Source organism: Chelonoidis abingdonii, chromosome 17 (assembly GCF_003597395.2).
Source record: "Chelonoidis abingdonii isolate Lonesome George chromosome 17, CheloAbing_2.0, whole genome shotgun sequence".
Classification (NCBI taxonomy): domain Eukaryota; kingdom Metazoa; phylum Chordata; order Testudines; family Testudinidae; genus Chelonoidis; species Chelonoidis abingdonii.
The window spans coordinates 39826054-39853843 of NC_133785.1; the positions used below are offsets into that span (position 1 = coordinate 39826054).

At 49.5% G+C, this 27790-nt stretch overlaps 1 protein-coding gene across 1 annotated transcript; it reads left to right on the forward strand.

Moving 5' to 3' along the window:
* On the forward strand, positions 1-27771 carry FAM3D (FAM3 metabolism regulating signaling molecule D). The gene is made up of 10 exons (XM_032781816.2): positions 1-198; positions 11498-11567; positions 13126-13233; positions 13931-13951; positions 14999-15122; positions 15596-15654; positions 20210-20260; positions 22915-22999; positions 24512-24638; positions 25890-27771. The coding sequence occupies exons 2-10, from the start codon at positions 11555-11557 to the stop codon at positions 25977-25979; spliced, it is 678 nt and encodes a 225-aa protein (XP_032637707.1). The 5' UTR covers positions 1-198; positions 11498-11554; the 3' UTR covers positions 25980-27771.
* The last annotated feature ends 19 nt before the right edge of the window (positions 27772-27790 follow it).

The window sequence follows — 27790 nt, forward strand, 5'->3', positions numbered from 1 at the left end:
TTTACTAGACCACAGCACAGTGCACATGGAAGGTGTTTGTGGTGATTCACAGAGGGGCTGGGCTGTAGCATGGACCCAACCCAGTGGATCACTAGACTTACAAGCCTTAGTCAGAAGGTGTCCTGTCCTTTCTCTGACAATATCCCATTTGGAACGCAGCCTTCAGAGAGTAAAGAGACCTGCCAGACGATTTCCCTGGTATGTACATTTGACTTCAGTCCACAAAAGAGCTCTGATACCTTTGTGTTACTGGGCCTGGAAAGAGGGTTTTTTTAAGGATAACTAAAATAATAGATTTTTGTCCTTTACTTTGGTTACCATTGTAGATGTTTTTTACAATTAAATCTGGCTCAAGCAAGGGTGATTTCAGTAGCTGGGTGTAGAATAAAACACAGCTAGTAGCAACCATTTGGGGCAGCATATTATTTATTATCCCTTCTTATAACATGGGGAAGTTGAGAGAGAAATCGGATTAGCTGGTGTACTTTTTACAGTCTATAACCTGGGGACAGGTTTCCTTCTTTCTACTCCTCTCTGTTCTTACCCTTCTTTAGTTCTATGTATCTGCTTTTCCAAAGGAAAATTTTCCAGCCAGGGTTACTTGTACAACACTGTTTATGGCAAAAGTTAGTTTTAAAGCCCTGAGCGGTTTCAGTTTCTGCGTGTCCATTGACTAACTTGAGATAGAACCTGTTGTCTGATGTGTGTTCTGTGCCAAACGTCTTTATCGTTTACTGATATCAGAATATCACTAGAAGTATTTCTGAAAGAAACAGGACTGTTTTAGTACCAGCGCCAAATGCTGCGGCTAGTAGTCTAAGGACCAGTTGTTATTGCTGAGTATCAATCGGTTGTTTTTTGTTAGCACCTAAAGAGCTCATTCTTGGGTCAAGCCCCGCCAGAACTACTTGCTGCACACACGTGTAACAGACAGCTTACAATCTCAGCACATGACAAGGAAACAGGCAAAGAGAAATAGCCAACTGGAGGAGTCGAAGAAGACAAGGTACCCGTGTAATGATTAGATTTAGTGCAGACCATGTTTAGCGCTCACAGACTGGATAATAATGAACTCTTCACTGCCTTACAAGCAAAATCTTTTAATATTCTTGTTTAAAAAACGCAGAGCTGAGCTGACCATAGGTGTAAATAAGGCAAATAGGTCTGTAAACTGTAGATCAGTGCAAGGCTTCAGCGCAGACCCTTTAAGGCTGATATGACTCCGATGTGCCAGAGGGGAGGCTTTGGGTCCGATGTAGCCACACATTTTATTATCCTCTTTAGCTGATTTTAAATTCATCCCCAGTGCATGCCGTTCTCAACGGCGATGTTATTAAAAACAAGGACTGCGAACATCAGCTGTTGGGTTTGGTTCTCCTCCGCATTGGTGCACAGCAGGGCTAGGTTTGGAGAAACATCTGGGAGCCAGTTCCAACTCCTGATTGGCCCTGCTGAGAGTTAGGGCTCCTTGTGCCATTGACTCTGAGTCCTTAATGGAACAAAGAATGCGGCCGTACTTACCCAGTGGGGGATTCTACCCGGGGAAGCAGTGACAGTGAAAAAGATTTGGGGATAAGCAGCTGAACATGAGTTCTATTTGCAATGCAGGGGCCAAAGGGCTAAGTGATCCCTGGATGCATGAACACGGGACTCTTCAATAGGAGTAGGGACATTATTGTACCTCGGTATTTGGCGCTGCTGGACTACTCTGTCCAGTTCTGCTGTCCACAATTGATGTTGAGAAATTGGGCAGGGTCCAAAGAAGAGCCATGATAATGATTAACGGATTAGAAAACCTGCCTTATAGTGATAGACTCCAGGAGCTCAGTCTATTTAGCAAAGAGAAGGTTGAGAGGTGACTTATCACAGTCTATAAGTATCTACAACGGGCTCTTCAGCCTTGCAGAGAAAGGTCTTGCATGATCCAAGGGCTGGAAGTTGAAGCTAAAGAAATTCAGACTGGAAATAAGGTGGACATTGTTAACAGTGACTGGAACAATCTCCCAAGGGTCGTGGTGGATTCTCCATCACTGGCAAAGTTTCAATCAGGACTGGGAATGTTTTGAACAGGTCAGCTCTAGGGCTTATGGGGAGAGGCCTAAGGCCTGTGCGATGAAGGAGGTCTGAAGAGATGCTCACAGTGGTCCCTCCTGGCCTGGGAATCGATGAATCTCTGGACTCAGAACAGTGGATCATAAACGTAGCACAGTCATCCTCTGACACACCCCTCCCCATGCATCCTCACCTCCTCCCATGGCCCTTATACAACAGGGAGGAGAGCAGGTTGCAAAGCCACTGCTTTCTGGCTGGCCTGAGCCTGGAGGCCACAGGCAACCAAGCATGAATGAGAGGACCCCTGAGACTGCTCTAATTGATACCAGGGGGGGAAGGTCCCCACACAACCCCCAGCAGTCTGGCCCTGCATCGTTGTAACCAACACCCTGCGGACTGTTGCTCTTTACTTGCAGTCTTCATGGCCATTCTAGACTATGCAGCTGTCCAGAGCAACCCTGGACCCTCGGCTGCCTGTCACATTGATCCAAGTGCTCAGTGCAGTCACTGCAGCAGTGTAACTCATGGCCCAACCAAAGGGCAGGGTTATTAAGGTGTGAGAGCTGCCTGCAGCGTGCCGACACTGTGCGTCAGACTCCTTTATCTCACTGTTTGCCTTGGCTTCCCACATCTTCATTTCTTCCTCTCAGTGTCCTTTGCTCTTTAATGTTTGTTTTCTCAGCCTGCAGAAATTGGTGGCTGTGCTGAGGAATTGCAGTAGAACAGGTTCTTCCAATTGACCTGCCTCTTGCTTTATGCCCAAGCCTGATAAACTTAGGGCAGATCTTGGGGGGTGGGCGCAGGGTGCCATGGGAACACAACAGCTGCCAGATTGGGTCAGAGCCAAGGATCACCTGGGCCAGTAGCTGGTCTCTGATGGTGGCCAGCACTAATTTGCTTCACAGGAAGGTGCGAGAACCCCGCAGCAGACAGCTCCAGGAGAAACCTGCTGCCAAGGAAAATTCCCTCCCAAGCCCCAGTAATTAGTGACTGGCTTATGCCTGGAGCGTCAGGTTTCATGTCTGAGCCCTGACGCAGGAGGGTTTTTTAGCACGTACCATTCTAATTCTGGGTATTTTTGGTATCCATAGAACTGTCCAGTCCTTTTGTGACTCCTGCTGAGCTCTAGGCCAGTGCCAGAGGGACTGATGTAGCTTTAATTTACCTCCAGGCCCCACTGCAGGGCTTGATGAAACTCACTGTGAGGCTGAGTTCGTGGTGATTTGGTATTGGCTCTATGTTGGGCACTGAAACTGGACAAAGGCTGAAAATCAAGGATAAGAAGACAATAGGCCACATTCTCAGCCGCTGGGAATTGTGTAGCACCAGCTGAAGTCAGTGGAAGTCAAGATCTAGCCCAGTGCATTGAGCTGGGGATAGATGTCTAGTGGGACAGGGTAGATCTTCTGTTGAGTCCTGTCACCTCCAGGGAATCCTGCTAGGCCCTGCCTGCCGACCCCTTCTTCACGGATGCAGCTGACCAGTCACATCAGGGCAGGAGAGGAACAGCAGGGAGGAGGAACTGGACCCAGCACAGAGAGAACACAGCAGAGTTGGTGGTATTGGAAGCCATGGCCGGTGCCCCATTTCCTCAATGGCCGCATCACCACCATAGGGAACAGTGGGTCCCAGATGCATTATCCAACGCGAGTCTCCCTGTGAGCAGTTCTCCAGCACAGCGGGCACTAGAATGAGCAGGGTTCTAAGCCAGGTGAGACGGGGCATCCAAGTCCATTCAGACGAGTTCCTGGGAAGAGGCATATTTAGAATAGCTCTGGTTAACAGGGCTGCCCCACAGCAGGAGGGGTTCCTGCCATATTTGGGCCCCAAATTCATCAGAGGCACCTGCATCTTCTGGGGCAGGTTAGTACCCATGCCCTGCTCTAAAGGGGCAGGAATTCCCTCACTCATCAGCCTCACCCTTCAGGACCAGCTCCACTGGGCTGTGTGCAGGGACGGAGCCAGGCCTTCATTGGTGTGGCTTTGACCCTGGTGGCCTCTGAGCCTTCACCCTTGCCGCCTCCAGGAGCCTTCACACTGCCTGCCCCTTACTCCAGGCAAACCACAGAGAGTACAGTGGGCCACCTTTGTTTGGCTTGCAGACCCTTCCCCAGCTCTGGGCCAGATGCTCAGCTGGAGTGGGCGGGCACTGCTCCACTGACTTCAGCTAGATCTGCGCTGCTTTAAACCAGCTGTGAATCTAGTTGCTTCACTCCAGCCTTGGCCTTCAACCCTCACACTGTTCACTGAGTAACTATTTACCTACCACAGCTGTAAATTTTTCAAAAGATTCACACCTACTAAGCCTTTGGCCAAACATTTTATGAGCTGAACAATATATATTAAAGCAGCCATCTGGCAGGTAGCATTTGCCTATGGACTAGCCCAGCCAATCACAGTAGCCCCTACCCTTATCACAGGTAGAAATACATTTGTTCCCTGTCATTCGGTTCCGTTTTGCCGTACAGATGTCAGCATTTAACCTCCTCGGCGTTCTACAACTCAAAAGAGCCTGGGATTGATTGGGCCAGAAAGTCTCGTTAAAGACCCATTTGCCAGCCAGGGTTTTCCACACTTCTGCCAAGCAAGATTGCATTCCCCCCCCCCCCCCTTTGGCTTGCAAGAAGGAAAAAGGTTCAAACTGACCACCCTGAACATCCTCACCGAGAACAGTGATGCTGATGCTGGAGGGGAGGCTGCTGGGGAAGATGCTGCCTCCTCTTACATACACAGTTAAGGCATGAACACAGGCTCACTCATCTGCCTGTTCCTCTGAACTGCCAGGTATTCTAAAGTCAAAAATAAATACATTTTGCAAAAGCTCTGAGCAGAACTATGATCGTTTCAAAGCAAATTGCATCTATCTGTTCAGCTAGAAGGCCCTGTGTTGGATCCTCAGCAACGGGAAGTTGGCACGGCTGCATTAAAATCAATGGAGCATTGCTGATTTACACCAGTTGAGGAACTGGCCTAATTTTTTCCAAAGCTGCACAGTGAACATGTGAGACAATTCAGGATTTGGGTCTGTCTTTTGTCTGTGCTACTTTTCTTTTGATTTCTTTGAAGGGAAAATCCTTGTCTTCCATGTTTCGGTCAGCTCAGTAGCTAGAAATGTCTATTGCCATGAGCGTGGGTGTGAGCATGTATCTAAAACCGGGTTGCTGAGCTGAGGTCATCAGCCTGCCAGGAGAGAGAGAAAAGTGCAGCAGTGAAATGAAAAGGAAAAAATAGAGAGCGGTGTTTTCCTTGGGAAACTAACCTAAGATTTTCTCCGCTACTGAGAGGAGAATGTGAACATTCATAAACTGGAAAGTGCTGACTGTCTGAACCCCTCTCTAAGAATATGCACATTTCATGACATTTGTCTCCTAAGGACTGACTGCTGCAAACAATATCTTGGAAAGAGCCAAGATCTAACAGGTAGTTTCCTTTAACGTCAGTGTCTGATCAGAGTCCTGTAAAGGAGGAAAAGTGTTGCCTGGATAATGTTCATTGAGAAATCGATTTGTTCTGGAAAAGGTTTTTAATTGCTTAGCCAAACAATCTGTATATTTCACACACACCCCCACTGTCTTCCCCAACTTCTTCCTTTCTACTCACCCTCTGGCTAGTTGCTTCTTCTTCCATTGCATTTCAGTGGATCGTAGAAATAGTGGGATGAAATGGTCCTTGGGATACTGCAGTGAAGTGCCGGGGATTTCACCAGGGGCAGATTTGATCCAGTGAGTTTCATTTGGGGATACATCAGAGACAGATGGCACAAACAAGTGATTTGCTGAAAGATGTATTATTTATTGGCTGATATGCCGTTTGTCTCTCTGCATACCCTGCAGCACAATCAACAAGAGTATAGCTGAACACACCTTGTGTGCGGGACAGCAGCTGGCCAAGGGGAGGAAGCAATTGGTTCCCTACATTATTTTCCTGGGAGTGGTTCTTTTCCTGTTAAGGTGGGATTTGGGGCCAGTTAGAATGGGGTTGTGTTGGGAGTGAAGCTGCTGCCAGTGCAAAGGGGAAACGCGGGGGGAAAAAGCCACCTTGGAAACACTCCTGCCCCTGGCCAAATTCCTAATTCATTTGAAGATGGAGCTTGATCATTTTATGAAAAAGATGATAGGACAGGGTTGCCTGTGACAGCAGGGAATTGAACTTGATGGCCCAGAAGGTCCCTTCCATCCTACATCCTTATATTTTCTGCACCTCCCTTTCCTAGTTTCTTTCGTGGCTAAGGATATTGGTGAAAACAAGCACATGGATTTTCAAGGATCCATCCCCTGTTTCATGTTAGTGGTGCCAGCAGCATCCTGGCTTCTGGCAATACTCACAGCAGGGAGAGGAAATCTCCACAGGATCCCCTCATGGAGATCCCCCTTCCCCACATTGTCCCAGAAAAGGCTGCATGGCCCCAAATCTGGCAGTGCCCTGGGAGGGAGGAGCCATCTACCCCCAACCCCATCTGACTCCCTGGCTTCATGCTCCTCCTCGTAGACACAGAAGTCTGGTGACTGAGTCGTGGCGTTACACTCGGGGCTGGGCGGGGTGGAAGCCCAGAGCTCAGAAAGGCTGAGGGTGGAGGAAGCACGTGCTGTGTTCCCAGACACATCTGGGGGAAGAGCGAGGAGACTGAAAGAGGCATAGGCCCTGCAGAGCATGGCTGACCATTCATGGCACCCATAGCAGTCTCCAGGCCTATGTGCTATTCCTGGGACACTCGACCAGTCTCATTCTCCTCCGTGCCTGGGCCCTGCGCTGTGCACACTGGTTCCACAAGAAGACCGAGGCTGTATGTCTCCTCCTTTCTCTTGCCTTTGCCCCAGGCACAGCAGGAGGGAGGCGCAGCAGCTACAGCATGAGGATGCGCTTGCCAGGTACCTCATTTGGCTGGTTGATAAATAGCCTCTGCTGTGCCGAGGCTGAGACTGCGTGCAGGGGCTGTGAGGAGAAGAGTACTTTGTGTCCATTGGTTCCCTCGGCAAAGAGACGCCTGCCCAGTGAACTGCAGAACACTGGGCCAAGTGCCAGAGCAATGGATTGAGTCTCCAAGACAGAAGAGAAGGAGCTGGACACCTCGGGCTGACACTTCTGCCCCATAACCCCCTTTTCTTCTTCTGGGCCTGGCTGTGGCTGGCAGCTGCCGTGCGGGCCTGGTTCTGCTCTCGTGCACCAGTTTATCACCACTGGCAGACCGAGCAGGAGGGCCCCCACGAACAGAGCCATTCTGGAGAGGGGACGGTCTGGCTGCCTATACTGGTAACTCCCCGGCAAATGTGGTGGTTGCCCCTGAGATCCTTAGAGCTGGGCTTTGGCAAGTACCCTACGCTTCGCCAGAAGGGCTGGACCCAGCCAGCTCCTCATAGACTCATAGACTCATAGGTCAGAAGGGACCAATATGATCATCTAGTCTGACCTCCTGCACAAAGCAGGCCACAGAACCCTACCCATCCACTTTTATAACAACCCCTAACCCATGTCCGAGTTATTGAAGTCTTCAAATTGTGGGTGCGTTTGAAATCCGTGTGGCTCCCAGTGAAAAGCAGGACTATTCGTGAGGCTAAGTCTTGGCCCTTGGAGCTTGAGATCGCGGATAGTTCGCTGGGTGAAAGTGCGCAGGCATTAATAGCGGTGCGGAAGACTAGCTGAGACGTTTGTTTCAGGCTTTCAGCAATCTGACCAAACTACCAGCCTTTGGTCAGGGACCGGCAGGTCCAGCCAGGGAACCCGAGGAATTGTTGAGCTTTGTCATTCTGTTCCAAATTCTCCAGCATCCGGCTCAGTCAAGCCCACGGTGCTGGGCTGGGTGCAGGAAGCACTGGCTGCAGTTTTGTTGCCTGTGAGATGACGGAGGTTCTGCATCAGTGGTTCTCAAACTGTGAGTCACGACCCCATTTTAATGACATTAGACCCCAGGGCTGACACTAGACTTGCTGGGCCCAGACCAAAGCCCAAGCCCCACCGCCGGGGGCCAAAGCCTGAGCCTCATCACCCGGCTGAAAAGCAAAAATTATGACTTTGGCCCCTGTTTTCCTTGATTCATATAGTCAGTGCCTGGGGCATGAACAATATTTCACTAGAGTAAATTAACTGCCAGAATATTATCTCCTGTAAATAAGGGCTTCTGGGGTCAGAAAGCCCCACGGTGCTGCTAACTGGCAATACATTGCTTAACAAATATTTATCATGTTAATAATAAACCTGGATGTGAGACAACCCACACAGAGTGAGCTTTGGAGCTCCTTGAAAATGCAGCTAAGGAAAAGGCCAGTCTTTGTCCCACATCATGGCTTGGGCTGGTAAGCCCGGTGTCATTAGCTCTTCCTTGGCAGGCTTCAATCGTCACATCAAGGAAAAGTAAAACCAGTACAGCCTTGTAACGGGGTTGAAACCCTTTGGCTTAGCAGAGACTTGGGGAGGGACAGAGTGGGAAGAAGGGGCAATAATTTGTTAGAACTTAAGAACTTGCCTGTCCTAAATGCAAGGTCTTGTGGGTAAGGCACTTGGCTGGCCGGGGGCTCTGGGCTCATAGCTGGGCTTTGGCAGACCTGCTGGGCCAATAAGGCAGAACTTATCTTTCCCTCCAGCTCATCTCCACTCTCCCTGGGCAATACGGAAGTTCCTTCTCTGGGATCTGGTTGTGCATTGGTGCGGCGCTCCAGCCCCCACTCATCTCCTGCAGGAATGCAGCTTTGGCCCTTAGAGGACCTATCTCTAGATCTTCTCCAAAGGCCCAGGAGATGGAGTCCTGGACAGGCTGGTTTCTGGGAGGTATCACCAGTTCTTAAAAAAGCACGTTGGGATGCAAGCAAAATCATTTCATACATGCTCTGCGGGCTGGCCAGTGCCTTGTAGGCACAGAGCCACATTGGGAGGTGGGCAGTGGAGCTGCACCAGCCCAGCTGGAGGCCAGAGAGAAAACGAGCTTCAAGGAACCACAGCGTCTCTGGGCGCTCACTGGCTTGCACTCAGGGCATGCATGCCCCTCTGTGGGGTGCAGAGAGAGGGGCCAGGCCAGGCCCCTCCACACCCACTTTGGGGGGCTGGAAACACTTTCAGCACCAGCCTGAGGACTGAGGTAACGCTCAGCCCTTGTACAACTATGGGACCATTGTCTGAGTCTGAGCAGGAAATGAAAGATCCGGGAGATGATTTGCTATTAACTCTTTGGCCCAGTGATTACATGACCTGTCAATCAGCTTAGGGAGGGTCAGTGGAGAAAAGGGAGCGACTCAAGGGAAGGATCTTTTTTCTTCCCTCTTTACATAAAAAAGAAACACACTCTCCTTCCCCCGCAGCCTGGCAGCAGTGGTCATTATGTGTCTGTCAGACAGGAGACACGAAACCCACCACAGCTCGCCTGTGAAATTTTCCAAGAAAGAGCTAACAAAAGTAGCATTTGCTCCTTTAAGCCTGAACAAAGCGGAGCTGCGGGGGCATGTCAAGCAGTTAAAATAGCCTCCCAGCTCCAGAGCAATCTCAAGTGGTAAAGCAGGAATTGAGGTAAAGGATCCGTCCTCCACAGTCACCTGCACTGTGCGGTCAGATCAGAGGCAGCAGCATGGGGATAGGCAGCAGCAGCAGCACAGGAGGTAAATAGCCACTTTCAGGCTTCCTTTTACCACTGATAAGGGGTTAGCTTTGAAATAGACAGGACAGCCAATCCCATTCCTTGTAGACTGAAGGTGCTCAAAGAGAATGGTAGTGAGGGTAGACAGATAGTCCATGCTCAATCCCCACGCAGGCAAAACTCTCAGAAAGCAAATGAGACTTGTGTCTCAGTAAGGCTATATCCTGGGAGACAAACGCTGATCTTAGTCACTCCACCGTAAATCCAAAGTACTTGGCAGACTTCTGGTGTCACCTCAGGGCAAGGAAGAATCGAATTTGGTCCTATGTCTTTATTTGCAGTAGAAATGATCCTAATGAACTTTAATAACTTGTTATAGGTATAGGCCCCATTTAGGGTGGTAGCCAAAAAAAAAGTATCAACTACACCACTACCTTGATATAACGCCACCCGATATAACACGAATTTGGATATAATGTGGTAAAGAAGCGCTCCGGGGGGGCGGGGCTGCGCACTCCGGTGGATCAAAGCAAGTTCAATATAACACAGTTTCACCTATAACGCGGTAAGATTTTTTGGCTCCCAAGGACAGTGTTATATAGAGGTAGAGGTGTATGTGATGCAAAGAATGGAGATTCATAGACTCAAGGACTGGAAGGGACCTTGAGAGGTCATCGAGTCCAGTCCCCAGATCTCTATGAGTATGTAATATCTGCTTGTTACTGTTTTCAGTTATTCAAATATTGTGGTTTCTTTGAAGGTATTGATTTGTGACAATAAATTTTCCCTAACATGTCAAGACCAAATCTTGTCATGTCCCCACTGGTGGTTAGCACCAGGGCCAGCTCCAGGCACCAGCTGACCAAGCATGTGCTTGGGGCGGCACCTTGGGGAGGGGCAGGGCTCGGTTGTGTTCTTTTTGGTTCAGTCAGGCGGTGCTGGAGGATTTCTTTAATTTGTTTCAGCTGGGTGGCACTCAGAGGGAGGGGCTGATCGGCGGCGCTGGGGGGGGCTTGGGCGGTGCAGCACTCAGCGGGGACAGAGGCTTGAGTGGCACGGCGTGGCACTTGGGGGGCGGGGGGCTTGGGCAGCACAATGCTCAGGGACTGTGAGGGGCTTGGGCAGTGTGGCACGGTGCTCAGGAGGGGGCGGGAGGCTTTGGCAGGGCAGGGGGCTTGGGCAGCATGGCACGGCGCGGCGCTCAGGGGGCAGGGGCTTGGGCGGCGCAGCGTGGTGCTCAGTGGGGCAGGGGCTTGGGCGATGCAGCACAGAGCTCGGGGGGGGTTCGGCAGCGTGGCATTCACGAAGGGGATTTACGGCGGGGCGTCATTCTTTTGTTTTTGCTTGAGGCGGCAAAAAAGTTAGAGCCAGCCCTGGTTAGCACGCCTTAGGATTAGAAATGTACTTTGCATTATCCAGCTATGAAATGCAACAAAACTGCAATGTGAAATATTCTGTAATAAAGAATGTGCTACACAATTTTCAAGTAATTTTAAAACTCATTATTCTTATTATGATATCAACATATAGAAAAAAATGGATCCATTTTGAAGTAGAACATAAAACATTATGATGGGTTCAAAGAATAAGTGGCAAGTAGCCAAGGGTGGTCTTAAAAATGAAGTAAGAACAGTGGAAGCTGGTCTCATGTAATTGAGCCTAAAAATTCTGAAAATTATAAAAATGACTTGTAATAGCGCTACAAAAGCCATCACAGCTGAATCAAGTCTGTGTGTAAATATATCTAATGGATGCTTCTTTGCTGTGACATCTTGTTGCAAAAATACTCTTGTAGTGTTACCGTAGCAATTACGATCTTTAATCTAACACTCATCTATTGCTTCTGGAGGACAGTTACATTTTAAGATATTTTTTCTGTTTCAGCAGGTTGACCTGTGATCTTTGATTAGTGCCCAGATTCCACTGTCCCTGAGCGCTACAATGAGGATGACAGGTAAGAGGCGAGAGGATATTTGTCTTTTATAATGATTATAAAAAATGCTCTTTGTTCCTATTCATTGGGCCTGTTTCTCGTTCGAATTAAGCCCTCTGAATTATCGTATTCAGCCAGAATGGGCTAAAAGGATCTCCATGCCAATAAGTGTGCAGCCTTGTCTTTAATAACTTTTATATGGTTCAACCTATCGTCCTTTTTCCAATGAAATCCCTCTAGGCTGGGGAAGAGGTGACTGTGGAGAGGTTCTTGGCTCCAGAAGTGCCATTCACATGCAGTATAAATGTTTTCTCCAGTCATGTTTCCAAGGCAGGGAAAGAGCATTGGGCTCCACTGACCATTGCTTTAAAACCAAACTCCAATCAGATTTGTATGAACAACTGTTTAGCGAGCTGGGAGGGTCAGGAGCCTCCCAGCTCTGGGAACTCGAGCAGGACTTGGATTTACGTGGCTTTTGAACGCCTCGGGTTTACTCTAAGACAGAGAAGGACATGAGTGATGCTTTGCAGTTATGTAGCATCTTTCGTCCACGGACCTCCAAGCACTATAGAAACATGCATTCATACAGCCAAAGATTTTTAAGGCCAGAAGAGACGTTCTGATGATCTAGATTGACCTCCTGCATAGCACAGACCAGCAGCTCCTCCCAGTACATCAAACCCAGCCCCAGTAACTTGGGCTAAGCCCCATGTGGTGCATATTATTTGTATGTAAGAATGGGGAAGCTGAGGCACAGGGAGACCAAGCGGCTTGCCCAGAGTCGCACCGTGGGCCAATGCAGAATGTGACTCCCATCTCATGTGCTCATCACTCGATCTCTTGCTACATGCAGGCCCCATTAAACAAACCCACTGGAGCTAGCAAGGGCCATGCCCCGAGCTCTGAACACCCCCAAGCTCTGGAGAGGGTTGGCTCTAGACGTTGCGGTTTGGGCTCATAGCTAAGTGGAACCCACATATCATGACATTGCTGTTGCCAGAGCACCCCACCTTTACAGCCCCCCCATCCTTTTACCTCAGGGGGCATGAGAAGAACTTCCTTCCCTGCCTTCTTGTCCCTACGCCGTAGGGGATCTGGCAGTATCTGCTCTTCTTCCCACGCAGCTTCGGGGTATTGCTTGTCTCTTCTTTTTCCTTCTCCCTCTGGCGCTGCATTGGGATTGCTGCTGAACACTGCTTGGCGCTGTGCTCTGGGGCTGGAGATGGAGGGCAGGCACAGCCAAACGTCAGTGATGATGGCCTGCCTAGCACCCAGTGCTGGTAATTACTTACCCAAACCCACGTGGGTGGATGTCTGCACCAGTGCAAGGCCACATCGAAGGGGGGTAGCGATCTGCCCCATGGCTCTGACTGCAGGGGGGGCTCTCGGGAAGCTAAAGAAAGAGAGTCACATTTTACTTCTGCAAAGGTCAGAGGAGAATTCTGCCAGGAACTCACTTCCTTCTCTGAGAGCGACCTGTGGTCCCTGGCCAGTGGCAGGAAATGAGCTCCCCCTGGCCGTGCTGCTCCCCTCTCCAGAGCACTGTGACATACGTGCTATTCTCTGCCTTCCATTGCAGGGCTGATCCGGATTGCGGCCATGCTGTTCTCGCTGGGCACAGCCTGGCTTTTTGTACAGACGTACTTCAACACCGGCTGGAAGGTCGTCAGTCTGCGGAGCTGGCTGGGTAAGGCGATTTACCAGGACAGATGTCCGAGGCTTCCATAGGTGGCTCCATGGGATGTGTAATTTGTAGCCATCATGGTCCTGCCTCTGGCTGGACAGAGTATTCTGCCCCCGTCCCCTCCATGGAGCCCATTTACTCGGGGTGCATGAATTGCACTGTAAGATCTCGCCTTCGTCTCTGCAGTGGGTCTGCGTGGACGGCAGGCTCTCCATTCTGCTTGCCCACCTAGATCACCTGCACCGAGTCCTCCAACTCTGAGTCATTTAATGCCCCCAGTGGGGCCATGGGCCACGGGTCTGGCATGAAGGGTACGTCCGCCCAGCAGAAAAAGACCTGTCACAGCAAGTCTCAGAGTCTGGGGCTTGCGGGGCTGGCACTGCAGGGCTATAAAGAGCAGTGTAGACACTCTGGCTTGGGGCACAGATGTTTGCCCCTGCCCTCACTGGCTCTTCCTCCAGGGCACCTGGTCAGTTATTCTGTGATTAATCATCTTTTCTCATTTACACTCATGTACATATTTCTATAAAGTGGGTCTCCCCTGCCAGCCGCATTAATCCCAAACTCTGGGTTGGGCTTTGTTTAGCCAGACACCTGCCTTCCTCCTCCAATTGCTTCCTTTACTGCCCAGTCTCTCTTTCGGCTTGGCAAAGGGGCGGGGGTGTTCAGAGGTGTGATGCTGCTGTTTGTCTCCCCCCAGGTTCCGACTCTGACCTGCCCAGTGAGTATACGAGTGCGCCGTTCTCATGTCACCCGTGTCACATCGGAGCCGTGCGGAGCTCTGAGAAGTGCTGGCAGAATGAGGGAGCAAAGCAGGGCTCGGTTTACAAGGCAAGGGGTGAAATCCTGCCCCGCTGAAGTGCCTGGGAGTTTCACTGTGACTCCAGTGGGGCAGGAGTTCATCCCTGGGGCCTGACTTGTTGCCAAAGAATCACACTGAGGCCCCAGTTCCGCCCCCCTTATTGATGTCAAGTGGCCCCCTCCTAGGCGAGCCGTCTCAGGCACGCTAACCGAAGTGCTGGGCTGGATGCGGGAATCCCTGGGTGAGGTTCTCTGGCCTCATGCGATGCCAGAAGTTAGACTAGAGATGCTCAGAATGGTCCCAGGTGCTGCTGCACGACAGCTCATGACAATCGCAGTGATAACAACAGCCTCCCCTCGACGGACATGCTGTGTCTGTGACTCGCCTGCCTGTTGAGACAGCCGCTAAGTTGGGAGGGGGAAGTAAATCCCTTCTGGACACTGCCCTCTGCTAACGATTACAAACGATTCACTCTGAACAAGCATCACACAAGCCTGCTCCAGGCCCTGCCTGATTCACCCCCTCCGGATACACCGATCCCACGTTAAACCTTCAAACCGACTCAGCTAAACGAGCCTTTTCCTCAGCACCCTTCATTTCACTGGCTACTGGAGCTTACCCCAGCCCATCTCTTTCCTTGGAGATGCTGCAGTTATTCCAGGCACTCTTTTCTGCCCAAAATAGTTGTGTGCCAATATCAGAACAATAAACTCGAGTGGTGCCCTGCCAAGGGGATGCCTCTATCCTACAACTGTGCAAGGATGAATTTCACCCAGTGCCCCAAACACTGAACTCTCTGCTCAGATTAGATGCAAACTCCCTCTGATGTCTAGAGAAACTGAGTCAGTCCCCTCAGGATTTGGCCCATGTATTGAAAACCCGCACCAGATTACTTATGTTAAGCAATGACCAAAGGCTGCCTGTGCAAAGCAGTACAATTCACAGTCTGTTCTTCATTCCCTTCAGAGACCCAGCCCCTGCGAAACAAGTGTGGTAATAAAAAAAGTTGTCCTGAAAGCACTTTTGCATTTAAAGTCTCGAGTGGAGCAGCCAATGTTGTTGGGCCTTCTATATGCTTTGAAAATATGATGTAAGTACTGAAGTAGCACACCAAAAGGCCATATTACACTGAAGGTAGGAGGAACTCTTGGGAGAGGACTTGCGGGGGTGGGCTGAGCAGCCTTGAGGGAGGAACCTTAGCAGCAGCCAAACCTGGGGAGAGGGATTCAGCTGCTCTTTGTTATGTTATTAATGTCTTTGCTTGATAAAAGCAGACTCAGGCAAGGGACAAATTTGAACCCTACGCGGTATGTGGGCTGTGCTTGGGAACCAGTGGGCAAAAGCGCCTGCTCACACAACAGGGGAAGAAAAAACTGCTGGGTAACAATGGTGATGGGCATAGGTATAAATGAGGTTGAAAATCCTTTGAAAATAGGTCTCCCTGCTGCAAAGTTTGTGACTATTGCAGCTGGCCTAAAACGAACCCTGCAGACGCTCTTTTCAAAGGGCTGTGCTGGGCTCTTCTCTTTGGACTGACATTGATTCTCTGCGCTTTATTTCCAGGATCATGAGTGGCGTGAAGAATAACATTGGCAGAGGGTTAAACATCGCGCTAGTAAATGGTGAGTTCTCAGAGTGGGACTCATTCTCCCTTGTACACAGGGTGCCCTGTCCCACATCGACTGCAGTGGGAATATCACCTACAGCAGGGCTGCAAGCTCTGGCCATTTCCATGCATTTGAGCAGCTACTTATCTTCATGAGTGACTGTCAAGGGAAGGAAATGATTGTATCAGTGAGCTCAGTAACGATTCCCTGGGCTCTAGGGTTATAGCTAGTTACCTATTTAATTAACTAATGCTTGCCCAGCAAATACAGGGCCAGATCCCAGCTACTGGAGGTCAGCCCAGGTCCAATGACTTCAGCTCATCCCAGAGATCTGGCTCTTGCACTGCAAAGCATGAAGTAACACTCTATTGGGCCCACTCCGGAAGTCCTTAATCAGGCAAACTCCTGTTGAGCCGCGTTCACTCTGTTTTCATCTAGTCTTGCTGGGGCAGAGACCTCAGGGTTTGGCCCCTTATTGGCTGCTGACCAAAAACATATTGATTCCTGGAGTGAATCTCCCTGGTCACTTAGCTTTTCTTTGTACTCTCCCTGTTAGTCCCAGCACCCCCTGCTGAGTTTCCCAGAGTGGGCAAAATCACTGGCCCAATGTCAAATTTGGCACAAGCCCCAGAAACACAGACCCACACTGCTGGCTGGGCACTAAACAGAGACAACTCCCTTGTCCTGCCAGTCTCCAGAAAGATAAGCTAGCAATAAGAAAACAGCTGGAAGGTTCAGAGCTCAGTGGGTGTCGACACAGCTCAGAGTTTAAATAACAACCCCCCAAAAAGCACAGAGCTTTAACGCGGGGAGGAAAGCAGGCTAAGCAAGCAGTGCCCTGGCAGAGTTAATGGAAGGCAGTCGGGTATCAGTAGGTTTGCCCACTGCTGTACATAACACGGCACCCCTTGGGAACCCATTTAGCAGGGGCTGGGGCATAAGCCACTGGGGCAGACAATAAAAGACACCGTAGCTTTGTCTCTGCACTAACTGTCTGTCCTTAACCCAAGAACTGAATTCTCTAGTCAGCATTTCAGGGAAAGGGCCCAGCTCCGGCATGAAGGAGCTGCCATCCCCCACAATGAGAGCTCAGCTCAGCAACTTGAAGTCAATCTGACAAAAGGCTGATTATCGGAGAACATCTCAGGTAGAGCGAGAGACCCCAGGGGCACCACTGTTACTCTGCTGGGGTGGTTCTGTTGCAATCAACGGAGTTGTGCTGGCAGGAGACGAGGGTAATGCAGCAGTGAAAGGAGCCCAGGGTGCACCTAGTGTATCCAATTGCAGGATCAGAATCCTGAGCGATGCATTTAGCTTGATGTGCAATTAATCTTAATTTCCATTGCTCCCACAAAACTCATGCTAGTGAAATGGAATTCCACAGTTACTGAGCAAACATTAATGATAGATGCCGGCTTCCATTGGTTTTGCTGGCAAAGGCAGCTTTCCATACCATGGGAGTGAGCATAATGAACATAATTTGTTGGGAAAGAGTCAACATGGTTTTAGTAAAGGGAAATCATGCCTCGCCAATCTACTAGAATTCTCTGAGGGGCTCAACAAGCATGTGGACAAGGGGGAGCCAGTGGATATAGTGTACTTAGATTTTCAGAAAGCCTTTGACCAGGTGCCTCACCAAAGGCTCTTATGCAAAGTAAGCTGCCCTGGCATAAGAGGGAAGGTTCTCTCCTGGACTGGTAACTGGTTAAAAGAGAGGAAACAAAGGGTAGGAATAAATGATCAGTTTTCAGAATGGAGAGAGGTAAATAGTGGTGTCCCTCAGGGCTCTGTACTGGGCCCAGTCCTATTCAACATATTCATAAATGATCTGGAAAAAGGGGTAAACAGTGAGGTGGTAAAATTTGCAGATGATACAAAACTACTCAAGATAGTTCAGTCACAGGCAAACTGCAAAGAGGTACAAAAGGTTCTATTAAAACTGGGTGACTGGGTGCAACAAAATGGCAGATGAAATTCAGTGTTGATAAATGCAAAGTAATGTACATTGGAAAACAGAATCCCAACTATACGTATAAAATGATGAGGCCTAAATTAGCTGTTATCACTCAAGAGAGAGAGCTTGGAGTCTTTGTGAATAGTTCTCTGGAAAGATCCACTCAGTGTGCAGCGGCGTCAAAAAAGTGAACAGAATGTTGGGAATCATTAAGAAAGGGATAGATAATAAGACAGAAAATACCATATTGCCTCTATATAAATCCATGGTACGCCCACATCTAGAATATTGTGTGCAGATGTGGTCGCCCTATCTCGAAAAAGATATATTGGAATCAGAAACAGGCAACAAAAATTATTAGGAGTATGGAACTGCCTCCGTATGAGGAGAGATTAATAAGACTGGGACTTTTCAGCTTGTAAAAGAGATAGCTAAGGGAGAATATGACAGAGATCTATAAAATCATGACTGGTGTGTAGACAGGAAATAAGGAAGTGTTATTTACTCTTTCTGATAGCACAAGAACTAGGGGTCACCCAATGAAATTATTAGGCAGCGCATTTAAAACAAACAAAAGGAAGTATTTCTTCACACAACGCACAGTCAATCTGTGAAACTCTTTGCCAGAGGATGTTGTGAAGGCCACAACTATAACAGGGTTCAGAAAAGAGCAAGATAAGGTCATGGAGCATAGGACCATTAATGGCTGTTAGCCAGGATGGGCAGGGATGGTGTCCCTAGCCTCTGTTTGCCAGAAGCTGGGAATGAGCAACGAGGGATGGATCACTTGATGATTCCCTGTTCTATTCATTCCCTCTGGGGCACCTGGCATTGGCCACTGTCGGCAGACAGGATACTGGGCTAGATGGACCTTTGGTCTGACGCAGTATGGCCGTTCTTATGTTCTTAAGGAAAGATCGTCTCCAGTACAGCCTCCATGTGGCATGCAGGAAGCTCACAAACGCCCCCCCCCTTGTTTTGGTGGCTAGGCTGGGAGTTCAGTGGGGCCAGAGTGACCCAGGGCAAGGCATGGCCACTGGCAGGAGACAACGAGGTGGGGAGAGCTGGTCTGTTGTCTCAGCCCCAGCACAGGTCAGTAGGAACAAAGTTACATTACACTGTGAGGTTCGGGGCACTGGGTAGCGTTCTGCTGTGCTGGAAACCAGTACAGACTGTGTCTGAGGGAGCAGCAGGCTGACCTGCCATGGGGACCCCACACGGAATCCTGGCTAACACGTCTGACGGTCTGGCCTGGGATGCCAGGGGAGTTCCTGGGAGAGTGACAATTGTACCAGCCTTTGCCAGCCCACAGCCTGCCCTTCTTCCTCTCCTCCTCCCCCACTCCCTGGGCCATGTGGATGGAGATATGAGCTCATGGCCCTCCCCTCTCCCTCCCACGCAGGGGAAGCTGGAAGTGCTGCTGGTGCACACCTGCTCCAGAGCCTCCCATCCCCACACAGACTGTGTCCAGCCCCCTGCTGAATCAGAAATGGGGCAAGAAGATGCCCAGGCCCTTCCCCTGTGTCCCGCAGACCCAGGCAGAGAGATCCGCAGGGGCAAGATCTAGCAGTGAATGCACATTGCCATCAGCATGGGATGGGTATTACCAGAGATTGCACTGCCTGCCCCTGCATGTCAGACCTCAGCACTACAATGCACTGAGCATTAGACTGTCCAGGAGCCTTCAGTTCCTGCCTGGTCTAGCTTGTTCCTGCCTGACTGGGAGTGGGCAGCGGTGTGATAAAGACGGAGATGGAGACAGCACTGCTGCTCCTGAGCCTCGCTACAGACACCACAGATGGTCAAAATCTGCCCACACGTCCACCTAGCCCCACAGATGTCAAGGGGTCGCATGAGTGTCAGAGCAGAAGTGGGTTCAGTGAGGAGGCCAAGGGTTTTATGTAGGGGATTGGTCTTAGGGAACCTTGCATTCCTCCAATGTACTCTGCTCTACTTAGAATGAGAAACTTCTCTGTCATTTATTAGCGGCATCTCTGCAGGATTATGGACTCTGCAGCACTTTTGCACTTAATAATTCCTAGGAATAGCTCAAGCAGGCCTGGGACAATCCACACTGAGCTTTTCACAACGGAATTGTGGGAGATCAGCACTCCCCGCTTTCCTTCTGCTGCTGTCATCCCCTTCCTTGGCAGCTCGGCCCATCTCCCTCAGATCGGAGAGTGCTGCCATTGCCTGATTTAATGTTTTCATTCCACATTATGGTCCCAATCCTGCAATGGGCTCCACCAGCTCAGACCATTCTGGAGCCCCATTGAGCCTCCTCTGCTGGCGGCGCAAGGATCTGTTCTAGTTGGTCCGTTTTGCTGGACTGGGACCTGAAATGAACTGATGGCCATTCAGCCTGGTGTCACTTATTTTAGCAGCTCTGCTCACCCACCAGCACTAGATCCTTTCCCAACTACTAGATGGTTGTGCTAATCCCATCGCTCCAGTCATAGGCAGCGTGTCCTTTACAAAGTGCAGGATTGCATCAAGGAGCAATTCTGCACAGATTCCACTAGATACATGAGCTGAACAGAAGGACTAAACAATGCATTTCTGTCATGAAGTTTACATTATAGAAAGTAATTCCTCTGTTTCATTTGCCACCTTTAGGAACAAATGGCCAGGTCATGAAAACAGATGTCTTCGACATGTATTCTGGAGGTAGGGCTTTGCTTTCACTCAACACTCAGCCTCTCCCAGTGCTTCACATTTATAGTAAAATCCAGAGCATTCCGAGCAGTATTGATAACTAGCTCCTTCTCCTTCTCCTCTGTTTACTCGCTAGTAAAATGAAGTGGACTAAGCAGTGCCGCCAACTCTTGCTATTTCTATTTGGTGTTTTCCTTAAAGCCCCTACTCCTGGAATCATGTTATTATGTGAGACTCTCAGGTTTTATTTATTTTTTTTAAAAGGACATTTCTGGCCCTCATGGCTGTGGAGAAGCCTTGAAAATGTGCCCCGAGATGTCTTGATAGACAAAGCACATAAAAATATCCAAATTTATTATTTTTAAAGCCTTATGATTATTAAACCAATGAGACCTGACTCATGGTTTTTGAACACTGGGGTTTGGCAATCTTGTTTATGTTGCTTGTTTTCTTCCCTTCCTATCACAGAGTAAATTACAGATTCAGTGTATGGATGCTAAGTAGTTTTCTGCATTAATCACATCCGTCTATAAGCAGTCTTTATATTCCTATAGAAATCCCCCTCGCTCTGCTCACATAAATTATTCTGCTAGTTTTAATGGGATCATTCTTGTGAGTGAACAGGACAGTACTGGGCCCACTTTTTGTGTCATGTAGACACTACAGTGCCCAGATGCCAGCCCTTCTGAAACATGTGTCTAGCAGTTGGCCGATCACAGAGTGTAGCGTACGTGTTGTTAGCTCTGTAAGAAAGCTCATCCGTAAGTTGTATGCTGAACTCCCAAAGGATCTGTTCTCTGTCAGGAACATCATTGCACAGTGTCTTCCAGCCAGAGACCCCAACCTACAGTCTGATGGGGGAAATCACTTAACTGTCGCCACATTATTTGCTTTCAAACATGGTTAATCCACCTGTCAGTATCCGACAGGCCAAATTCTGCATGGAGGTACACCGCTACTACCCTACTGCAGCCAGCAGAGGCCAGGACTGAGCACTGCAGGGCCAGACCTCCAGCTGATGTCAATCAGCATAGGACTGTTAACAACAGTGGAGATGCACCAGTTTACACCAGCTGAGGATGTGGCCCGAGATGTTTAATTTTAAACCGATGTGGAAATAACAGAGGGACAAGTCAGTTAGGGCTTGTTTCTGGCCTTCTGCACAGGATGACTATCACTCTCAGGGAGTACGGGCTCGGTGTTTTCCTTCAGCCCTCCTGGACGTCTGGGTGCTCAGCAGTGTACAGGATTAGACTCGTTCTGCTCAAGAGCTAGTTATGCCCTCCTACCCCTACTGGGACTGTGCGCCGGTGGCACATTTGCTGTGCAGGAGTCCATAGGCACTGTTAGTAAAGACATTGCGGTTTTCAGCTAGGTCCCTAGACAGAGCCTTACACTGAAGAATCTCAGAGCAGGTACCAGTCATGGTTGCAATGGAGTTACAGGGTGCTAGCTAATCTCACCAACTTTATGTAGCTAACTGGGGTCTCAGACACGCAATTGGATCAGACCATTGCACCTCAGTGTATCCAATTGCAGGATCAGGATCCTGAGCGATGCGTTTAGTTCCATGTGCCATTAATCTTAATTTCCATTGCTACCACCAGACTCATGCGAGTGCAATGGAATTCCACAGTCACTGAGCAAACATTAACACTAGATGCCAGCTTCCATCGGTTCTGCTGGCAAAGACGGCTTCCATGCTATGGCAGTGGGAGAAAATAGCTCTGCAACATGGTGCAAAGGGCTCAGTCCTGCAAAGTGCAAGGGACTTTCTGCAAATTGCTGAGTGTCTTCGACCCCACTGAAGATAAAATGTGCTGAGGGGGTGTTCGGCACCTGCTCTGATCCTACCCCAAAAAGTGGAGAAATTAATTTTCAGCTGGTTTTCCCCAAGGCAGAACATTCTGTGTAGTTGTTGCATGTCTGAGGCCCAGTCATTAACTCACTCCATGGAACAGCCCAGTGGGTATGTGGCGGGGGGGGGGGGGTGCAATTGTCTTTGATCCTCATCAATTTAGCCCAATGGCTTTTAGCTGATTGATCAGCAAGGAGGTATTTTATTAATTAGCGAAATGATGCTGTGTGATGAACTTTGATTTCAACCAGGTTGGATCGGAAAACTATAAATAATACTTGACGGAAATGGGCTGATTTGGCTCACAAGGGAAACCCAAAGGAGAATAGTTGAAGAGGAAATTATTAGTGGAATTCAGATGCCATCTTTCAAAAACCGTAGCCTTTCCATACGGTCAGGGTCTCAATGTCCGAGTAGCTGGTCAAACGACTTAGGGTTCATTGCAGTAAGATCTTTGTGCAATATTTTTCTAACATAAGCCATGATTAAATGAAACCAGTACGCATGTTATGCCAGGCAAGTGTAATTGTGTGAAAGTGACATTGCTGAAACAGGTCTGCTCTCTTACCGTCAATGTGCTGCGAATTCAGCCTGACTTGGAAAATGCTGTTGTACTCTATGGGTGACATTCTCCTCTGCAATTCATGCTGAGGGTTCTCCCAGCACCATGGGGTCAGAGTGCTTATGCTGGGCCTCTGCCAGGGGTGAATTTCACCCTATCCCTGTAAAATATCTGTTGGGAACTGGCTGTGGCTGGGTACCAGGTCTTTTAGCAGAACGTCTCTGTGGATTCTCTTTTCTCTACCAGACATCAAGCTGTTACTGGACTTCCTGAAAGCAATCAAAAGTGGCACTATAGTGATAGTCGCCTCCTATGATGACCCAGCGACAAAGTAAGTACAATGCGAGGAGGGGACATTGGATTCCCAAGGGCCAGTCCTTCGCACACAGTGTCAATGGCAAATCTCTCCTTCGGTTCTGGGGGAGCAGGGTCAGATCCCAGATCCATGCATTGCAATCAGAACTGGATCAGGATAATGTACTCTACAGGGAGCTATCCCTTTAGACCATTCAGAGCATCAAATGATGCAGAACGCAGCTGTCTGCTTGCCAGTCACCATCTGTCAGGTGGAGAACACATTACACCATGTGTCAGGTGGAGAACACAAAGGTGGCACGCAAGCTAATTTTTGTTGGCACGTGGGGCGGCCTGAGCCGCTCAGCCCACTGCCGGTCTGAGGTTCCCACTGCTGGCCCTTTGCCAGCCAGGGTCCTGCTGCTGGTCCCACTCAGCACCAACTGCCAGCCTGGGGAAGGACCCCCAGGCTGGCAGCGGCCTGTGACCCCAGCTGGCAGGAGCTGAAACCCCAGAGCAGAGGCAGGTGGAGACACTCAGCCCACCACCGAAACCCCAGAGCTGGCTGGGCTGACCTGCTCAGCCCCCGCTCTGGAGTTCTGGCTGCTGGCCCCTTGCCAGCCAGGGTCCCCTCTGCAGCCCCACTCACCTTGCTTCCAGTTGGAGTTCCAGCGCAGACCCCCTGCCAGACAGGGTCCAGGCCTCTGGCCCTGCTCAGCCCTACCAGCCGCCAGCTCCACTCACCTCAGCTGCCGATCTGGGGTTCCAGCCGCTGACCTCCTGCCAGCTGGTTATCAACTGATCACTCAGAAGCCTGTGTGCAGCTTAAAGTATCCAAATACGTGCCACCAGACACTGGAAAACTCAGCAAGGAAAAGCAAGGGCAGGGATCACACTAAACTAATAAGATCTGCATTTTAATTTAATTTTAAATTAAGCTTCTGAAAGATGTTGAAAACCTTGTTTAATTTACATATAACAGTAGTTTGGTTATCTATTATAGACTTAGAGAGACCTTCTAAAAACATTAACATGTATTACCAGCACGCAAAGCCTTAAATTAGAGTGTATACATGAAGACTCAGCACAGCACTGCTGAAAGGTTGCCGACCCCTGCATTATGCCATGTGTCAGGCAGAGAACACATTACGCATTACACCAGTGCCCAGGAAGCTGCATTGAATGTTCCAGGAAGTCCCCCAGGAGCTATGGACAATCACAAACCTCCCCACCTTCTGCCCCAAGTGCAGGACACATTTCTTTGACTTGCCATCTATAACAAACATATAACAGGTGTATTACCCAATTATTACAACAATATGATTTTAAAAACTCCAAACCCAGCACTCCCCTGCACACACTTCTCCCCCGGAGGAGAAGATGAAAGAACAAATAGGTGACAGATGCTCATCATGTTGCGCAATGCCCAACGGGAAGGCTCCGCACTATGCTGGTGAGCATGTGGCACCGATCTCGAAAGGTAGTACAGGCTTCCCTTGAGAGGATGAGGGAGCTCCTATCCAGCAATCCTGTTTTCACTTTTTCTTAGGCTGAATGATGAAGTACGAACATTATTCACCAACCTGGGAAGCAGGCATGTGAGCAAGCTGGCCTTCCGAGACAACTGGATTTTCATAGGCGCAAAAGGGCTCAAGGATAAAAGCCCCTATGAACAGGTATTTTCCCCTCTCCCCCAAGAGTAAGCCTGTGGCCTTGGTTAGTATTCTGGCCACTTCTGCCTGAGCTGCTACCATCCATGCTGTCCTGTCTCCTGCTGGTATTCGTCTGACTTGGACAAATTCTTTTAAAAAAAAAAGAACCTAGCAAGTGCCCAGCTCCGGATGTAGTTCAGCGAGAACATGTGGCACACACGGAAGCTTGCACCAGGGCCACCCAAAGAATTCAGGGGGCCTGGGGTCTTCGGCGGCGGGGGGCCCTTGCCACTGAATTGCTGCCAAAGACCCAGCACTTCAGAGGCAGGTCCCGGGGTGGAAGGACCCCCCGCCGCCGAATTGCCACTGAAGACCCAGAGCAGAAGAAGCTTCGGGGGCCCGGGCCCCGCAAGAGTTTTCCAGGGCCCCAGGAGTGAGTGAAGGACCCTGTTCCAGGGTCCCCAAAAAACTCTTGTGGGGGCCCCTGCAGGGCCCTGGTCCTGGGGCAAATTGCGCCTCTTACTCCCTCCTCTGGGCGGCCGTGGCGTGCACTCCCTTCCCTTGCACTGCTGCACAGCAGCATGGAATTGGAGGAACGTGCCAGGCCTTGCATGCAAACAGACAAATCAAACATCCCTTCTGCTGCCCAATTCCTGTGTCCCACACTGAGACAATGCATAGGGCTGAACTCCAGCGCGGCTCTGTTCACACACGTGCACTGGAGAAGCCAGGGCCATAGGGAAAGTGTGAGGCAAAATCCTTCTGTCCTAATTCCAGCTGTAGCCAAAGCCACAGATTGGGAAGCCACTGCACAGGCCTTCCAGTGACCGGAGCTGTGACTGTCTCCTCTGTTTTCCCCTCTCCATGCCGCTGTGTGCTGCTCCCGCACGTACAGTCTGCACAGGCGGACGGGAGTCTGGAGCCACTGCTGCTCCTTCCAGCACACACTGGTGCTGCTTTTGCATGTGTGGGCAAAAATGTATACAGTCAGAACTGGGCTGATAATTCTGTAATGGCATAATCTTTATACTCTAAGTGCTCCACTAAAGGACAACAGCCTGCTACCGCTACCAGCTACTGGAGCTTCTCCTTTAGCTCAAGTGGTGGAGCTCTGTGCTGCAGGGCTGAACATCCATGGTCCAAGCCGTACTGACAGTGCATGCAGGGGAGATGACATTATACCCCCACTATACTGATTATCTGTCATCTTGTAAATCGGACATTCCCTTCTGCCATGCCAACCCCCTGCTTCATTTCTTTTTTCCTCCTCCAAAGCATTTACAAAATGAAGCGGCAAAAAACAAATATGAGGGCTGGCCTGAAGTTCTGGAAATGGAGGGCTGCGTCCCAAAGAAGATGGATTAGCAGAAGTCATAACAATACGTTCCTGTCTGGCTGGAAGAAGGCATTTCCAGCTGAATCTGGCATATGAACTGATCCCAGCTCCATGACTGCATAAAGCAACTGGCTGTTTTCAAATCACCAGCCAACTTGTAATGGTGTCTGAACACTGCTTTAAGAACCTGGGGGCTATGGTATACTAAACTGGCTATGAAGTCATAGCAAATGTCTAATCTTTCAGCATGATGTTCTATTATATTAATAAGGCACATGTTGAGGTGAAGGCAGTAATGTCAATATCAGGCATTTAATTTTCCTGTCTGTCTCAAAACAATCAGTGCACAACACCACCTGGGAAAAAATTGCTTCAGCTTCTGCTTCTTGAGTTGTTAAAAGTGATTTTAACAGTTTAAATCCTCCCACGTTGTTTCCAAGAAAAGAGATCAGAGACCAGGGGGCTTTTCAGCCTTGCTGACAAAGGCAGAACAAAATCTAGTGGCTGGAAGTCGAAGTTAGATCAATTCAACCTTGAAATAAGATGTCATTTCCTAACAAGGAGGGGGATTAAACATTGGAACAATTTGCTGGGGAGGCAGCGCGCTTGCTGTGACTTGGAGTCTTTGAAATAAGTTTGATATCTTTTTTAAGTATACACTTTAACCCAGCTTCTAGGAGAAATTCTAAAGCCTTTGGGGGTGGGGGGGCTGGATGTCATGGTGACCTTGGAATGTGGGGATCCTATGACTCCCCCTGTTCGTTCCCTTGCTTCATGGGCCACAGACAGGCCAGGAAGCTCTGCACTGCCCTCAACATGCTCGTAACACTTGCAGTTCTGCATTATGAGAATAACTGTAATCAAATCTCATGCTTCAGGGCTACAGCCAGTCACCTGCAGTGGTCAGGAAGGGATTTTTCTGCCCAGGGAACAGTTGTTATATGTGCTGTAATATATATACAACTTACTGTATTTTTCACTCCATGCATCCGATGATGTGGGTTATAGCCCACAAAAGCTTATGCCCAAATACATTTGTTAGTCTCTCAGGTGCCACAGGGACTCCTCGTTGTTTATTTTCAAATAGTTTTCTCAGGGCATGATGATGCCTTCCAGTCCTGTCACTCAGATCCCAGTCAGCGCGGGCGCTTGCACACCAGGGGGTGTTTCTGCAGGATACCTGCATTCCAGAGGGTGAAGTCAACATTTTCGATTATTAGTGTCTGAAGGAGCCATCATCCAGACAGCAGAATTCCCAGTGAAGCCAATGGGCCAGAGATGACATCAATGGCCCGTTGACTCCAGTGGGACAGTTAGCACTACGTGCAAAGTAACCTTCATGTGCACGTCTTTGCAAGAATCAGGGCCTCAGATTGAAAGGTCTTTGTGGCAGACAGAGGTCACCTTTTCCTCTATGGACAGCATCCAGCACAATGCGGACCCTGAACTGGTTGTCTCACAGGGACCATCAGCCTTGGGACAAAGTCCTGGGCACTGCTGGGACCCCAGGACTAACTGGAGCACCTCTCTCCCCTCCCCCTGCCCAACGAGAAGGCTGGGGAAGTTGCTGTGTGTGACGTTTTTTGCTGGTGTTCTCTGGGTTTGATTCCTGCCTGCCGGAGAGGCTTTAGTGCGTGTCACTGGGGTTGTACCTGCTCTGGTGTCCCAGCAGCTTCCAGGGCTAGAGAGTGGGGAGGCCAGAGAGCCCAGAATGTTTGACAGGGAGGGGGTTGCTCTTCTACATCACACACACAGGGATGCAGGTTTCTTGCTTTCAGACATTTATCAGAAATAAATTGTCTATTTTATACGGGGGCTCTGGTTCTGGAAATATCAAATA